Source organism: Psittacula echo (assembly GCF_963264785.1).
Source record: "Psittacula echo genome assembly, chromosome: 4".
Lineage (NCBI taxonomy): Eukaryota > Metazoa > Chordata > Aves > Psittaciformes > Psittacidae > Psittacula > Psittacula echo.
The window spans coordinates 72238093-72256390 of record NC_137738.1 but is presented as its reverse complement, the minus strand read 5'-3'; the positions used below and the strand labels follow the sequence as shown (position 1 = coordinate 72256390).

The following is an 18298-nucleotide window of genomic DNA, read 5'->3' as shown; positions in this document are numbered from 1 at the left end:
TACATTACTAGTCTCTGCTGACTTAAGAATTGTCTTATTTGTGAAAGATGTGACACAATTTGATGAACTTCTGGTGATTAAAGATAAGAAGCACTGGAGCAAGAATATATATATTATAAAGTAAAAAAATAAGCTTTATTTTCTGAATACAAAACACAGCGTTATTTCTGTGCCTCCTGCGGTACATCTGCAGTACCTTCATTACTGTATTAACAGAGAAAATTTCTATATGTATCTACCTTCATTATATATATATCTATCTACCTTGAAAGTCCAGGGGAAAATTTCTTACTTGAACATATCTTTTCAGAACTACTTCAAGAATTTGAATTTGTTAATTTTCATTAAGCATACAATCATGAACAGAATAAATAATACATTTTAGGAGCTGGGATTCATAGGTTAAAGTTTTTTTCAGCAGGATAAAGTTTAAAAAAAAAAGAAAAAACTCTTACCAGAATGTAGATTTTTCCATTATCCCCTTTCAAGGTGAACCTAAATGTGCTTTTTGCAGAGGACAATTCCACAAGACACTGAGCAACCATACTCTGTATGAACTGAGACCTGTTTAAGAACGAACCCCTTATTATATGTTTTCATTAACAACTACATGGGCAAAGTCATTCATATCAATGCAGTGCAAGTAGATGAGTATCTCCATACTATTGATTCCACTAAATCCTGCAATCAGTTTTTAATGAGAGATGGGGTTTCTTTGTCTTTCTCTCCCTCAAAACAGAGGACCTTCTATTTCCTGCAGAAGAATTTTTTTAATAGATAGTTCAACATCCTTTATTTTGACCAACATCAAACATCAAATGCTTTTCCCAGTTATCTTTTACACATATGAACATAAAGTTCAGAATGATACACATATTTCAAATACAATTCACAAAAGAACTAACACATAGTACAAGATACATGTAGATGTATCTAGATGATGTTCTATTTCATCTTAGTCTTAACTTCGATCTGAATTACTTGAAAATTCAAAAATCTTACTTCCAAGTAAATAATTCAAGCTTTACTTAACTTTACATAATTTAACCTTCCATTTCCATATTTAGTCATGCAAACTATTGAGTTAAAAATAAATAAGTATTGGATTTTGACTTATCACCTAGGTAGTGAGACACTGCAACAAATTATACACAATCTCTCTCCTGCATCACACACAAACCCACAAAGACAAGCAAACAAAATTTTACATGAGTAACTTCATACTACATTACCTTTACAGTGCTTAATTCTGTGATGAATACATAAAATGTGACAGCACTTTTTTATTATATGTAATTAGTCAAGAAATTAAAATGTTACTGTATTTCTAGCATCCCTTCTAAAACATTAACTTAAGCAAATTATTTGGGTTTTTTTCAATGTTTATTACCTGGGTTTTGGGCTGAAATTTCCATCAGGTGGTTGAATAATCACCTCAGTGACATAATATTTAATGGTATCTAAAACGACAAAGACATTTTTCAAGTACAGTAGAATAACCAACTTGTTAAGAGAGACTGCAAGTCACTTTATCATATAGTAATTAAACTTCTGTTCAGCGCTCAATTAAGAGGTGCAGCAGGTAGTCAAATTCTGCTTTGGTTTGGGGGAGGAGAAGCAAACTATAAGAGAAAACATACATTGCCAGAAGAAAACCGCTCTGAGCTAATTACACGATCAGCAATTTATCATTCATATTGATCCTTGTTTAATGATGAGAACAATCATCTTGAAACAAAGCAAGAGCTCAAGCCAAACCTGAAAGATGAACTGAAAGAACTTTCCTAAAGTACCACGATCAGCACAGCTTACGTAAGTATTTTAGTACCCTCTGCTGCTCAGTAATGCTGTAGTGAATCACAAGAGACAGTTTTAATAACAGCACACACAGGGGAATAATTTTCTTCTTTGCTCAAAGAGCAGAATAGAACTTCTTTCCAAAAACTGCACTAACTATACACTAATACTGCATACATTCTGAGTTTCAATGTAATTGTTCCCAAAAAGCTCCACTGAGACAGTCTTTAACACTAAATGGAAGTGTTTGAGTACAGAATTTAATCCCCATCAGTAAAGTCAGGTCAAAGATGATCATATTGAAGCTCTGGGTCTATGCTACAAACATAGTCTAACCAGAGGGCCATCAGAACAGGTTAACACACACAATAATAAACTTCATTCCACTAAGCTTTAGCATGTGAACAACAGTAAAGATTCATCAGTTCCATAAATTTTAAGGGTTGAAGGGACTGTGTCATCTGATCTCCATCCACACACACCATTAAAACTGGATGAAAGCAAGCATTTCAGGAAAACACTTGATCTGTTTTAAAGATTCCAAAGGCTTAACAATCCCACTCTTTCTCCAGATAAATACTACACTTTTTTAATTATCCTTTGTTAGGAAATTATATTCTACCTCTAAGTGTAATTTTAGTCTGCTCCATGCTGTCCCTTCTTCTCAGACACAGGAGGAAAAGAAGCCGATTTACTCACCCTAGCTCCCCAGCTGTTACCCTCATAAGGCATTGCTGCTACTGCTGCAAGGGCATAGGGAATGAGGAAGATGTTTGGCTGCTGAGAGACAAATGGTAAGATTTCCCAAGAAAAAAAAAATCACACAAGTATATGGGGATAGATTTGGGGAATTTCAAAGGCTGATGAGCATTTCAAAGGCAAATCTGGCCTCCGCAGCTACACCACTCTAATCCAGTTTTATCTGGCACTGATATCTGCTCATGAGGAAGCAGCAAAGCATGACAGTCAAGTCTGCTCTGTATTCTCATGCCACAAGGAGGGTTCTGCCTAGACTTATACCATATACTTCTGTCTAGTTTTTCTGTCTGTTCTTTGAACTCTACATAGATTTTCTATAGTACTTAAGAAACATGGTCAAAACAATGGATATGTATCTAACTTCAGCCATGCTTGGAGGACCAAATCCTTGCATATCTACACAGTATTTTCCTTTTCCCATACCCACGGATCACATCAATTACTGGCTGCTACAACTACCTGAAGGCTAGATTAAGGCATCTATTCTATTATTCATGAAGATCTGTGAAGCTCTTTTCCAACCATGCCTTTCCCAAAGTCACAACCTGCTTTGCTGGCTTTCATACACATTACCTTTGATTTGGTTTTATTAAAGCCTGTACTGTTCACATCTCTGTGCAGGACAATTGGAACCTTCAGTAACAGAAGACCTTCTGTCTTGCATCTCCTCATGACTTATTTCTTAAACAGGCTTGCATTTTCTGAGAAGTTTCTATATTCTCCAGATCTTTGCACTGAGCCAGGCTCATGCTGACTGATGCAGTGGAGTAGAGAATGAAAGAATGAACCCTGCTAGTAATAGTCTTAACATTGCTTCTCTCGTGCTAATAACTGCCTTTTAAAAACCACCAGAGACTCATCTTCACACTATTTCAGGTAAACCCTGCTGATTCAATATAATGACAGCTTTTAAACCAATGATCTCATCATCTCATCATCAAATGATGATAAGAGATAACCTATTTCTTTGACAAAGGCTTACTTCCCATAAGACCAGGCTGGTTGTCAGCAATCATATCTTTAGCTTCTAGTTCTGTGTTATCAAATTGTGAATTAATCTTTCCATTATTCTGTAGGACTGACAGGTGTCCTCTTTTACTGGAATTCTTAGTAAACTGGAATCATGCGTTGAGTCTTCTAAAACTTTGGAATTAGCCCAATACACCACAGAAAAAAGGATGAGGAAAATCCCCCCTGTAACTCACTTTCAAGGTCTAAGAGTGGAAGCAACAACCTCATCTGCTCCAGAAGGGAATGAGACAAACACACATGAATCAGCCCTACACCTTACTGATAAAACTATTTTCCAGAGTTTTTAACCTCCAGTGCTCAATGGCTGATACAGTGACATCTAGTTTGGTTTTGTACATCCCATACCTGATGATACTGTTTCTCCCAGCATTGTCTTGCAGCGCTTACAAACTACTCTGGTATTTTCCTTTGATTTCTGTAGAACAAAGAAATGTCATTTAAATGTCACTCAGTTATTCTGAAAAAAGAATGCATAATTTTACCATACTCTCCAGAGCAGATAGTGAACTTTGTACTTGTTTCTGTTCTTTATGTTTACATACACACAGATTCACAGTGACTACTTCAGCTTTCTACACTTTGATTTGCTTGCAAGTTTCACACTAGTTTTAAAATCTGGCAATATCTACTGACCGCACAGCACAACCTGTAATAGCTAAAAGGGGAATCTCATAATACTGCGTGACTGAATGATAAAATGGCAAGGTAAATTTGATCATACAGGCAAACTAAGGCACATGAAAAGAAGTATTCCAAAATACATACATAAAATACAATGCTGCAATGTGACTAGCATGCGTTAGTAAAAAGTTCTAGCCACTGTGAACAGTTTTATAGGAATACCAGTTCACTGTTCAGCCAAGAGCAGAAAATGTCTACAGAGCATTTTGAATTACTAAGAAACAGCTGAAGAACACACCATAGCATGACATTCCAGAAAGGTGCGGTGCATTCTGTTCTTAAACAACCCCGCTCCCTCAATTCAGGCAAAACCAGAAAAGGTACTGACAAAGAATAATAATCAGAGGTGGAAAACAGTTTCCATTTGTGGCAAGAGAACACACATAACGGGAGAAAGCATGAAAGACAGAAAGCTGAGGGTATCAGTGACATACATAAAATCACAAAAAATTTAGGAAAAGCTGAAGAGGAAAGAAACATTTACTCTCATAGGTCATATTATGAAATCATAACCTGGCTTGTATTAAACAAAAGTATTTGTCACACAATACATAATACAGATTGGCACTCACTACAGGAAAGTATTTTTCATATTGAAAGTACACACAAGTTCCAAAAAGTCTTCAGAAATTCAGAGGAAGCAATGTTCATCAAGGGTTTATTAAAAACAAAGACTGTGGATAACACCTGGTTCAAGAAGTCTCTACACTGGTCAAAACATCATTCAATACTTGCCTTATGCTTACACATCCAATGCTGCCCATTGAAAAAGACCTCATTTCTGAATGAACCTGTGATCTGCCCTAGTAGATCCACTGTTAATATTTAAATTCAGTATCAGTATAAAGATACAAGAAAGCACAACTCTTTCTTTAATCCAAAGTCTAATCTCCAGAACGGCTTCTATGTCGGTTTATTAACCTGAGTGTAGCACAGTAAGTACAGCTCTGGTCTGGAAGCAGCCTGTAAATATAACCACAATGATGTTCCTGGGTTAATAAACCCTTCTGGAGCCAGAAATCCTGAGAATGCAATGAGAAGACATCTAAATCGGATTTTTAATTGTGGTCTTCATATAATCAACTTTATTGTTCATGCAGTATACAGTGTATAAAAATACCTATGTGTAGTTAAACAACTACTGTTTTATTGGCTTAGTTTATAAATCCAAACCAGTCATTATCAACTTGAGAAATCGTATTGCAGCAAGTGCCTCCAAGAATAGTGTCCAAATTTAGCATAAATTCAACTAGTTGAGAGGAAAAACCTCCAAATTTTATCTTTTTCAGTAACCTTTGTAAAATATGGTGATAGTTTACACGAACTGCACAAAATACACGTGTGCTCTTCAGGGACCATGGTTTCTCTTCACCACTATCATACTCCTTAGTGTTCAAATTTTAAAATGTATGATGTTGATGCTGATGTGTCAGACTGATGTCCAGAACAAATAGTGGTGCTCTGTGGCTTTACTACACCACAAAATTCTTAAAAGAAAAAAAAACAACCACACCAAAAAAACAAAACAAACAAAAAACAACCAAAAAAACCCCCACCGAATAAATCTCCAACCTCATCAGCAATCAGCATGAAGTAAATTCAATGGCCCTAGCTAAGTTGGCTATACTTTTCATCTTACAAAGGTAAGTTTTAAGATATGTCCACTACACAGGCTTCAGAACATGGATTGTGGACTTTCAGACTACGCAGATTTTCAAGCACAACCATCCCAATAAAATAAAAATTTAAAAAATAATGTGTTGTTAATTGATCTAGTCTAATTCAGGTGCCCTAAAGTACATGTGGTCTGTGATTAGGCAGGTGATGAAAGAGATTATAGGCAAGTGAAACAGACATCCTGGGCCCATTTTTTCAATTACTGTATGGAAAAGTTTAAGTACTTCCTGCTGCAAAGATAGGGAAGTAGTAAACAAGGGAGACAGAGGAGATATACACATCAGTCTGGACCATTAAGTAGGTTGGTTGCGCTTAGTCTAACAATCTAACAATCTGGCACTAAAATGAAGCCAAATGCCAGATCATATATTGAGGAACAACATGGACAACAAAGCCTGTGACAATAACAGAAAGGAACACTGGAAAGAATAAAGGAATAGTGGAAGACAGCAAAAGTCAGAAGAATTTAGATGATGGTAGCTAACCAAGCCAGAGTTACTAATGAGATGCTACAAAAGAAAGGGCAAATATGATCTCTGACTGCATAAACAACTGAATAGTCGAGATGGATAAATGGAAAAATATAACATCTTCAGAATTAGTGAGATGATTACTGCAAAAATGGATCTATGAAGTATGCTAAAAATTTGGAAAACTGTTTGGAAAGCTGCTACAAAAATAATTTATAGAAAATAAATACACTTAGAGATAAAAATAGATACAGAGTTGTAATTTTCAGTGTGCTTAATTTAATAAGGCGGCATGAAAGAGTCAATACAATTAACCACTGAAACATCTTACAAAACAATGCGATAAAACTTCCATCATTTGACGTATCAAATCAATACTGGACATCTTTCTCAAAGCTGTAGCTCAGACAGAACTGATGGATTTGATGCTGGAAATACCTAACAGAGTTCTCTGGTCTGTATCATGCACATAATAAAACAAACAGAAAGGAGCACTCCACGAAAAACAGAAAGCATCCCATATGGAATTTGAACTTACTATCACAAAGTCCTGCTTGCTCCTCACAAGCCAGGAATCAAACTAAAAGCCCCAAGGAGAGCCTAATAGGCTCTGTTAAAGCTTCAGAGAGCTGCCTATGTTGGAAGTATAGACCCCTTGTTATGGATATCAGAAAAGACATTTGGTTCATATATCCTTTCCCAATTCCTACTTTGCTACTCCTCTCAAACACACAGTAAAATAACTTGTTTCACTTGCTGAGCAAGGATAAGTAGACAGGGTTTTGTGAAAATCAGTATTTGAGGCTGCTAAAAGTATTTCACAGTACAAGTATACAGATACAGTACTTCCTTGAAAGCTACAACTTGTACGGCTTTTTTTCTGACTACAGTCACAGGTGCTAGCTGAGAATTGTGCAGTATGGTACCTAAACCCACCACTAACTCATTGTATCATGCTTCAATGGATAAAGCAATAGTTTTAGCCTGACTAATTAAATCAATATATCTATTTGACAACTTGCAGCTGCTGGCAATCTGCAGATGGAGGTAGATCACCAGCCCAGTATTTTCTGTTTCTATTCCTAAGGATCCCTGATACGGTGTCAGGGAAAATATTTTCCCCAAGAGATACTATTAGGATGCGGCGAGACCATGTGACATTTAAAAACTATGTTACACTGGAAGACTAATAGATGTGAAAAATATGTTTGCAATGGATGGATGCTGTCTTGGTCTGAATGGAGGCTGGAAAAGATTGTTTAAGCATCTCTGGTACATTCTTGTTACTATTTTGGCCATAAGCAAACAGTTTCCAAAGAACTGCAATGCAATTAAAAAAAGAACTTTCATACTGGGGCAGACTGCAAAAGTATTCTCTGAAATGAGAACATTTATGCCAATAGCAATCTATCTTGCCTCTAACTTTCTATTACTCGTATTATGGAAGAATTTTCTGTATCAGTATGAGGGCTTTTTCCTTATTAGTCCAGTTTCTGCTGGATCTTACAGTTCTTCTCATTTACATGGCAAGCTAGTGATGCTGGAAATAAGCAAACACAAAAATGAAAATTCATTGCAAGCATGAAGGATGTAGAAAGAAGGATTTGACACAAACAAGGAAAGAATTCTCAACTTCAATGCAAGTTTAGGAAGCAAACATGAAAATTTATCACACTATACTACTATTGTATGCCTCTGACAGAAAATAGCCTCCTCCCTTATTCAAAAGTTCTGCTGTTTTCCTGGTTTGACCCACGCATCAGTAACATCTTTGTCTCACATCCTTTTATCATGTTTCTGCCTCAAAACCAACCCTATTCTGGCAAACACTCTCTTCGGTTGATTGAAGAAGAGTGTTGGGCAGACTGCTCCCCTGTCTCTAGGCTGCAATATGAATTCCATGCACCCTGCTTCTTCCCGTCTTTGTTCCCATTGTTCTAAGACCTCTTTTGAGACTACTGAAATGTGAGATAATTAATTTTGGAGACCTCTGGCAGAAAGCATTGTCCTCCTGGAAATTCAGAATCTTCTGCTCAGGCCCCTTCTTAAGGATACTCAGAAAAAATAGCTCCAACTGCCACAGAGTTAATCCAAATTAATCTGCTTCTCCCACGCTGATATCCTTTCAGGGTATCAGTTCTTATTTTCCTCCCCACATATTCTGTTTTTCAAAGAACAATGGAACAAGAAACCAAAGACCAAAGCTGCAACACCTACAGATAGGGACCGTAGGACAGAACTGTTTCCCAAGCAGACGGCTTGCTGGGATGCATTGCACCAGCAACCACTGATCTGTGAGAATCCCAGTGATTTAATGGGGAACAATACAAATCCTTAATGATGACAGCAGCAGACAGGAATCAGTCTCTGGTGTTACTTCTCGACAGATTAAAAGTTTCAGGTTGGGAATCTGCACATAGGTAGTCATCAGCTGCAACAGGCATAAATTGCCAAGGCAGCAACCATTCCCACAATTGCAGAAGGATTTCAGTAATCAGGTATAATACATGGTATTAGAATAAAAGATGTTATCTACAGGAACAAACTTTGTCAGCACAAATACAGACAAGCAGTAGATCAACAGAAAAGACTTTATTGAAATGTAGGCTTTGGTGAACTACCTGGATATTCCGGTAGAAGATTATTGCTTGACCTTTTATATAAGTGGTAGATTTCCAAGATGAGTAAAGCTGAATTTTCTTTCTCCATGGGCTTTGTCCTGCCACTGAAACATCAGTATCCCTACAATTTCTTTTTTTCCTGGGCAACAATAAATTTTGGTGTTTCTAAGCCAATGACAGTCTTCTTCCTAGAGAATCAACACTAGGATCTATCCCCCACAGAACATCTCCGAAACATTAATATGAAGAGTTATAATCTGGGGTAGCAAGTCACTTTCACTAGACAGAGCTAGCTAAACAAACTCCATTTCTTTACTATATTCTAAGAGTATAAAACAGCCACATCTGAACCAAAACTCATTCTGATTTTTCTTTCTAGAGCTAAAAAAAAAAGAAAAAATAATAAAATCACACCTTCCTTTGATCACATTTATGGTTATGCATCCAGTCACAATTTAAGAAGAAGAAGCAGCATTACTCCAGTTTCCTCCTCATTCTTCACTCCACTATCCTTTGACAAATGCCTAACACGTTACAGTTATTATCTCACTACATGTTGATGTCCTTCACTTGGGATATATTTTTTGGGAAATATTCAGATTTAGAACTACATAATTAAATAGTTTCTAATTCAGCTTATAGCAAGACAGTTTTCTCACGTATCTAGGTCAATATCAAGACCATGGTGCATGCTTTAGTAAATGTAAATCATAGCTTAGAATATTTTTTGGTTTCAGTACAAGAGAATGTCAACAACTTCCTATGACCTTCAAAACAGCTCTATAATACATACAAATTAAATAAACAAATGACAAAAAAGTGTTTTACAATGAAAAAGGTCCAAATACATTCACTTAAGAATTATTCAAACAAAATACTTTACCAAGTTGGAGCAACTCTGAGAAGTATGGTGTCCAGTCTCTGAGCAGCACATGGGAGATTCAGGCACATGTGATTCACCTCCTGAATTCATCAGGAAAAAAGTGTCACCAAGAAAACAGTCACCAGGCTGAGGGTACAAAGTGCTTCTGGCAAAGGGGTTGGGGTGACAACACCACTCATCAACTAAAGCACTCCAGTTTTCACTTGGTAGAGGAAGAACTCTGAGGAATTTCCTAAAAGGGAAGAAGAAAAAATATATTTCGATACATTACATTATTTTCTAAGACACTAAAAGAGAGCTTAGACTCCTTACAAAAAAGTGGGAAGTATAGCATTTTCTCAAAAGGAAGTGCTTGAACCTCCTTTCAGTCAAAAGCAGTTTCTTTGGATGCTTTTTGAGAAAGCAATGGCTGTATTTTTCCTCCTACATTTGTGATGAAGCATTTCCCCAAGGGTGAATCTCCAATGATTATAAGGCAGAAATTGGCATAAACTCTCTTGAAATGCGTCACCTCGCAAAAACTAAACAGTTCTAGACAGTCATGAAAAATATAACAATGGATATTTTGCAATTACAGTTATTATTACTTCTTGTAAAGTTCCCTTGCACCAAATGTTGATATAAAAATTACAGAAACAGACTGCTGCAACAGCAAGGGAGAGCATGTCTTCTGAAGCCCCTCAAAGTCAAATACCAGACTTGGAAAATGCTAAATCCTGACAAAAATACCACAGGACACCTTCACCTAAAAAAAAAAAAAATAAAATAAAATTAAATAAATGGATAATGCAATTTCAATTTAGATTTAGATTCAAGATTCAAATTTCAGAAGTCACACACAAAATAAAACTCAAATCCCTTTCTTTTGAGACTGTATAGACCAAAGAAGCTGCTCCAGGCAATACTAGACTTTGCTTTCATTATCAGTTGTACTGGGTTTGCGTGGCAAAGTTTTGTTAGCTGAGGGGCTACAGGGGCAGCTTCTGTGAGAAGCTGCTGGAAGCTTCCCCAATATCTGATGGAGCCAATGCCAAATGGCTCCAAGACAGACTCACTGCTGGCCAAAGCCGAGTCCATCGGTGATGGTGGTAGCACCTCTGTGGTAGCATATTTAAGAAGGGGAAAAAACTGCTGTGCAACAGCAGCCAGGAGAGAGGAGTGAGAATATATGAGAAAAACAGCTCTGCAGACACCAGTATCAGTGAAGGAGGGTAGAGGTGCTCCAGGCACCAGAGCAGAGATTTCCCTGCAGCCCATGGTGAGGCAGGTTGTTCCCTGCAGCCCGTGGAGGTCCATGGTGGAACAGATCTCCCCCTGCAGCCCATGGAGGACTCCACACCAGAGCAGGGGGATGTGTCCAAAGGAGGCTGTTGATGCCCTAGGAAGCCTGTGCTGGAGGAGGCTCCTGGCAGGACCCCATGGATAGAGTAGCCCACACTGAAAAAGGTTTGCTGACAGGACTTGTGACCCTGGGGGGAAACCCCCGTCACGAGCAGTCAGCTCGTGAAGGACCGCACGCCATGGAAGAGACCCACGTTGGAGCAGTGTGTAAAGAACTGCAGTCTGGGGCAGGACTCACGCTGGAGAGGTTCATGCAGGACTGTCTCCCATGTGAGGGACCCCATGCTGGAGCAGGGGAGGAGTGTAAGAAGTGCTCCCTGAGGAGGAAGGAGTGGCAGAAACATGTGATGAACTGACTGGAATCCCCACTCCCCATCTCCCTGCACCACTGAGGGGAAGAAGTAGAGAATCTAGGAATGAAGCCCAGAAGAAGGGAGGGTTGGGGTAAGGTGTTTTTAAGATTTAGGGTTTATTTCTTATTTCCTGCTTTGATTTGATTGATAATTGTCCTGGTTTCAGCTGAGATAGAGTTATTTTTACTCCTAGTACCTGGTGCAGTGCTGTGTTTTCATTTTAGTCTTGAGAACAGTGCTGACAGCACACCGATGTTTTAGTTGTTGCTAAGTAGCACTTACCCTGATCAAGTTCTTTTCAGTTTTTCATGTTCTGCCAGTGAGAAAGGGCACAAGAAGCCAGGAGGAAGCAGAGACAGGACACCTGAACCAAACTAGCCAAAGGGGTGTTCCATAAAACAGCACATCATTCTCCAGTATATAGACTGGGGGGGAGTTACCTGAAAGGGACCAATCACTCAGGTTGGGCTGGGTATCGGCTGGCGGGTGGTGAGCAATTGCGTTATGCATCACTTGGGTTTTCTGAATTCTCATTTCACTTCATTATTTTTTTGTTTCCTAGTATTATTTTCAGCATTGTTACTGTTGGTACTATTTCTATCATTATATTGTACTTTAGTTTAGTTATTAAACTGTTTTTATCTCAATCCACGGGTTTTACATTCTTCCAATTCTCCCAATCCTGCCTGGGGGAAGGAGTAGGGAGAGAAGTGAGTGAGTAGCTGCATGGTACTTAAGTACCAGCTGGGTTTAAACCATGGCAATAATAAATTATATTAATTTTTCCCTGAGTCTATTGTGCTTGAGACAGTAATTGATGAATGATCTCTCCCTGTCCTTATCTCCACCCACGAGCCTTTCATTATATTTTCTCTCCCCTCTCTGGTTGAGGAAGGGAGTGATAGAGTGGCTTTGGTGGGCACCTGATGTCCAGCCACAGTTAACCCACCACCAGCCTTTAAGAATTACTTCATGACAGAAATAAAACCTTAAAGAATTATTCCTTAAAGAAATATTTTATATATGAGCTACATTTAGTGTAACTGGCAGAGGAGAAAGAAAAAAGTATCCCAAGTTCTCTGCATCTCTTAAATCATGGAAAACAATCCCAACAAAACAAAACATATAATCACTTCCTCTAATGTGGATAATGTAAGGGTAATGGAGAAGAATCCAACAGCATAACCTCAACCTCTGAAGAGCTATCAGATTCATGGAAACAAATAGACTAAGCCAGGGGATTTTAAGAAAGGTATAGAGTCCATTTTCTTGCATCAAGGAAGAAGCACTTACATTTAAGCCATTACTAACATATTTCTCTAATCTAGTCTTTAAAATGATGGCTTCCTCTGCAGTCTCTAACAGTAAAAACCAAAAGCTTCAGAATACGTTTGAGGTTGGTTTGTTGTTTTTTTTCTTTTAAGCTAAATTCCTCTCACTTTAACTGAAGACTACTGCCACCTTCTTTGCAGCAACATTTTACACATTGGAAGTCTTGCATCTTCTCCACAGCCTTATCTAAAATAAATCTCATTTATGTCAATTTCTTCTCACAGGCAGAATTTTCTAGATATTAGTTTTTTTCTTATTATAGACCCTTTCCTATTAATTCACACTTTAGTTAGTTCCCCCTCAAACAGTTCTGTAACTTCCCTTCCATCACAGAGCCTGTGCTACCACTGTCATATTCATTCTCCCTGGAGAGACCAAACACAAATTCTGTAGCTGAAAGTACTGACTACATTCCTGTCTTCCTTTTGGAAGAGCTGGAACAGAAGGTGCTGGATACACTGGCAGCTCCACTCTTTTACCGTTGTCTTAATATTTTTTAGTGACACCATTTGGAGGGCTCAAAGGTTTCCTGCAAGGAGAAATACCAAGCAAAGAGCCCCGAAAATGCCTTCTTTCTTTTTCCTTTATCAAAAATTCTAACTGCATCACATTATAGGATGCAGAACCGAAAGATGTAAACTCCATGCATATGAATTTGATGTGCTGAAATTCAGGAAAACACCCACTCAGAGGCAAAAATACAAAAGTGCAAAATGTTTTGAAAGCAAACGTTACTGACTAGAAATTAGAAATTTCATTATTCTACAAATGTATCAAAATAAGACTTATTACTAGACTTTCTGATGGGACATTTCATAAGAGAAAGTCAGGAAATCCTCATTCAGTTACATTCGAGCCAGCCATAAATCCATATGTACGACAAGAAAGTAATAGGAGTTTACTACATTTTTATTACCATTATGTGTATTAGGAGTGACATAGATCATAAAGGCTGCAGGTGCACCTCTAACAGTTCTTATATATCCAGCTGAAGCTGTCAAAATTGTTTATCAGAAGAGCCAGAAAATGCAGTAGCTTTTTATTAAAATTCTCATTCACTCTGCAGACTTTGTAAGGAAGAGAAGTAAGGCTGAGTTACACAGCTAAGAAATAGCTCTTGTGTTTCCCAAATTCAGCATCCTTGAACTACGTGGAGGTTAGCTTTGCTTAACAGATAGAAGGGAGCTGTGGTCAACATCCCATTCTGAGCAGCCATTCTATAATTACAGCATGATGACTGAAAGGAATTTATAAGAGACTGAGCAGAACTGAAGAGGATCCCTAAAAGTGTAGAGGAAGAAAGAAGCCCAGGCTCAAATTTTCAGGGTTTTATTCTCTTCAACATACCAAAAATGTCAACTGCTAATAGACTGTGTATTTTTTAAATCAATGAAAACTATGAGCATCTGCAATATTTCCAAGCCAAAATGTTACAGCTTTTTGTTTGTACCACAAAACCAGAAGCAATTATGATGACTGCAAAGAGATTCTGTATGAACAAAAAGCATAGCTCTCAAAGCAGAAATTTTACACATAGGGAAGTCCAGCTACAAAAGTCCAGCTTGTCACCCAAAGACAAGCAGGAAAAGAATCCAGATTTCCCAGGTTCCAGGGCAAAGCACCAACTCCCTTTGCAAGGTATTTCTACTTTCCAGACAGAAATCAAGAAATAAATGAGTAAATGGTGAAAAACTGTTTCAGGTAATTTTGCTTTTATTCATCCATAGTGCTTCAAAAGTGTTCTCATCTATCAGTTTCAAACTAAATACCTTTCAGGTGTCTCTCTAAGTACACAAAATAACACGAATATCAAGTACTATGGCATTCATCACTATAAATACAAGACACTGCAGTACTCACCGGTCTTTTACTATGATGTCACCACATGACTGACAGTAAAAGACATAATTCTTCTGGGGTTTAAGTCTTTCCCTCCAAGTAGAAACCAAATCTGTAGATAGAAGACATACTAGTCTTAAAAACTGTGTAAAACTTTCAGATACTTGTACAGAAAAATCCTGCCAAGTACCTCAAAATAATAAAATTTGAGAATCTAATGAACAAAACAAACGCTGACTTTTTAAACACTCCCTTTATTTATTTTCCCGTAGAAGCAAGTACTGAGATTTAGGAGAAACTTGCCATCTCCACCTCATGCCTCATATTGCTAAGAATACATGAATGATTATTTTAAAGGTGCAAATCCTCTCCACGGAGGCAGCTGAGGTATCAATATCGTTAGAGATACTATAAATTAAAATTCAATGCCACCGTTTTTAATGATATTTCTGCTAATCAGTGTCTCTGCAGTGTGAGGACACACCACAATATGTAACCCAAAACAGTCAGAGCTTGGGGGGTGACGGGGGGGAGGGAGGAGTGCCTTAACTTAAAATATTCAGGCAGGTAAGACACCAACCACTGTGGTACCACCTGAGGAACAGATAGTGAGCAATACCCTCTGCAGGCCAACAAAGCAAAAACAGTCTCACAAAAGCCAGCTTAGACAACTTCTCCAAATTAAAAAGGAGTTATAAAAGCCTCCACAAATCATCAAATATCATGAGGTGGAGAAAAGTAAAACTGTAAGCCTAGATCTATATCTGATTATGTTTTGAGTTGCCCACTTTCTCAAGCTTAAGAATCAAAGTATATTCTCAGCACTGACGTTCAGTATTTAAAATTCAGGTTGAAAGCACATATGAAAAGTACTTTAAATGGTTGAAGAATTTCATGGAAAAGATAACTGGTTTTCCATACTAACACAAAATATTAAAGGTAACTAAGGTTATCCAATGCATGTATCAATTACCATCTGGTTTGCATACATGTTTTTCATTGGAATGACTTTCAAAGGTAAATTTTAAAAACCTGATCTCTGGTCTTTTGAAGCATGCCTCATTAATTAAGACACATTAAATAATTTTTACGTAATTAAACTGTCAAAGTATATGCATAATTGCTGATTAATGTAAAGATACAACCTTGGCATACCATAAAATAAAAAGAGCATTCCACCGTGTTTCTGGTGCCGAAGCCATTATTGTACATCACATACCGTATTGGTAGTATCTACTTCAAAACCACAGAACGACAATTTTGTGTTATTTAATATATCTTTCTTTATCATGACCCCTTAAATAAATCTAAACTTACTGAACTTCAATGCTAGAATTAAAACACCAGCTACTATGCAATCACATGCCAGATCTGAATTAGCATCATGGAAATAAAGAAAGTAAGTCTGCCTGTGTTACCTGCAACATAAAACTCTGCAAACTGAGGCTTTGAAAACAAGCTCCAACACAAAATCACAACTCTTTATGGTTAAGTGGCCTGTGACAACCTTAGCACGATAGACTGAATGAGTCATGTTACTGCATCTTCAGCTACCAAACACGGAATAGGAGGGAAAGGAAATAATTTTGAAGTAATCTGGGAAAGCACGGGGGAGGAACTGAGAGCAGTTCTCAAACACCTACACAGAACACTTACTCAGCAACTGTTTCCCTTTCATTACGCCACTTTCTGTGATTTTCATTTTTTAAAACTGACAGTCTTAGTAAATTTTACCAGTTCCTATTTAAATCTCCAATTCAGAGCTAAAGAGCATTTTAGAAAAAGCAACAGCATGTTTCTTTAAAGGGGCATGTAGTGACAAGAGGGAATGGCTTAAACTGAAAGAGGGTAGACTTAGATTAGACATAAGGAAGAGGTTTTTTATTGTTACGATGCTGAGGCACTGGCACAGGTTGCCCAGAGCAGCTGTGGCTGCCCCATCCCTAGCAGTGTTCAAGGCCAGGTTTGATGGGGCTTTGAGTAACCTGGTCTAGTGGAAGGTGTCCCTGTCCGTGGCAGGGGGTTGGAACTAGACGATCTTTAAGTTGCCTTCCAATGCCAACCACCCCCTGACTCTTATGATTTAAAGCTGTAAAGTTTCAGGTAACCCTAAGCAAGGCAGCATCTTCTTTAAGCCACGGGCTACATTCCCCCCTTCCCGGCCCGAGCCCCCTCCTTACCAGCGCCCGGAGGCGGGCAGCGGAGGCGCATGCGCAGGTGGAGGCCGTCGCCCGGGATGCTGCGGAGGCCGCGGCAGGAGGACGGGGCTAGCCTGACCTCTGGCGGCAATGTCGCCGCCTCGCAGCTCCCGCCGCTCTTCACTTCCACACGGTCCGCGGCCACCGAGACATCCACCGGAGAGCTCGCGGAGTCCGCCTCGCTGGGGATGGAAAGCAGCGGGTTTACCTCTGAGAGGAGGTGTCAGGGCGAGCTGCTGCTTGATGCAGGCAGGACAAAGCGGGAGAAAAGGACCCCAGGGCCAAGGGACCTGAGCTGTGCTTAGGCCCCCGCACCGCAGTACAGCCTCAGCGTCAGGTGGAAGGGTCGTGGGACGCCTCGCCCGCAGCCCGGCTACACTGAGCAGGGGGTCGGCCTGCAGCTCCTCCGCGCCCGGGACCCACGCGGTAAACTGGGGTATCCTGTCGGGGCGAACAGCAATCAAGAGAAATAAAGCACCGTTCTCAAGAAGCATTTATTTGCAGAGTAACTCAAGCTCTTCCGAGCTGCGCAAAAAGAGAAGGGCAGCGGGAAGCTCCGGTGCACAATGCCATTATCCCATCACCACCACCTCCCGCTCAAGACTAGGGACACTAAAAGCCAAACCCGCCACCGCCCCACTGACCCGCCCTGCCGTCCCACCCTCTACCCTCCACTCCCCCGGCACCGGCCGCTTCGCACGGCCCGAGCAGCGGAAGGCGGGCAGCGCCCCGCACTACCGGATAACCAGCAAAGCACTTTGCGTCCCGCGCCTGATCTCTAGCAGCAGCCCTGCCTCCATGCCGGCATGCGAGCGCCTCGCCCAGGAAGCGACGCTCCCGCCCGGCGCACGCGGGGAGAGCCCGCCCGCCACAGCGCCTCCTGCAGCTCGGCGGTGCCCCTGGGTGGCTGCCGCACATCCCCCGCTCGCCCCGCGGTTGGCTGTAGGGTTGGGCCGCCGTGCCCAGGAGTGGGTCCCGTCAGGTCCCGGAGTCCCGAGGGTGAGGCCTGCACAGACTGCTCGGACAGGCAGCCGCTCCAGGGCTCAGCTGGCCTCACGGGGTTTTCTTATGCCCAGCCTGAGCCTCTTGTGTGTCGACATCTGCCTGTCCTGTCACCCCACCGCTGTGAGGAGAATGGTTCGGCTTCTCTGGCACCTCCCCATAGGCACTGGGAGCTGCGGTGAGTCCCACCACCCCTAAGCTGGGATGGAGTTTCCTCACAGCGCTCCGTATGATGCTGTGCTTAGGACTTGTGACTAAACAGCTTTGGTACCACACTAGTGTTTCAGCTATTCCTGAGCAACCTCTGTACACT

General features: G+C 39.9%; 1 protein-coding gene across 1 annotated transcript in view; it reads right to left on the bottom strand.

The window, feature by feature from the left end:
* Window positions 1-17783, bottom strand: part of UBE3D (ubiquitin protein ligase E3D) — a gene marked incomplete at its 5' end in the record, with an annotated part of 81261 nt that extends 63478 nt beyond the window's left edge. Inside the window, 7 exons of the mRNA XM_080616337.1 lie at window positions 456-564; window positions 1391-1460; window positions 3934-4003; window positions 9921-10152; window positions 14807-14897; window positions 16966-17165; window positions 17722-17783. Coding sequence (XP_080472463.1) covers window positions 456-564; window positions 1391-1460; window positions 3934-4003; window positions 9921-10152; window positions 14807-14897; window positions 16966-17165; window positions 17722-17783 — 834 coding nt within the window. The remainder of the gene's footprint in view (window positions 1-455; window positions 565-1390; window positions 1461-3933; window positions 4004-9920; window positions 10153-14806; window positions 14898-16965; window positions 17166-17721) is intronic.
* Between the last annotated feature and the right edge of the window lie 515 nt (window positions 17784-18298).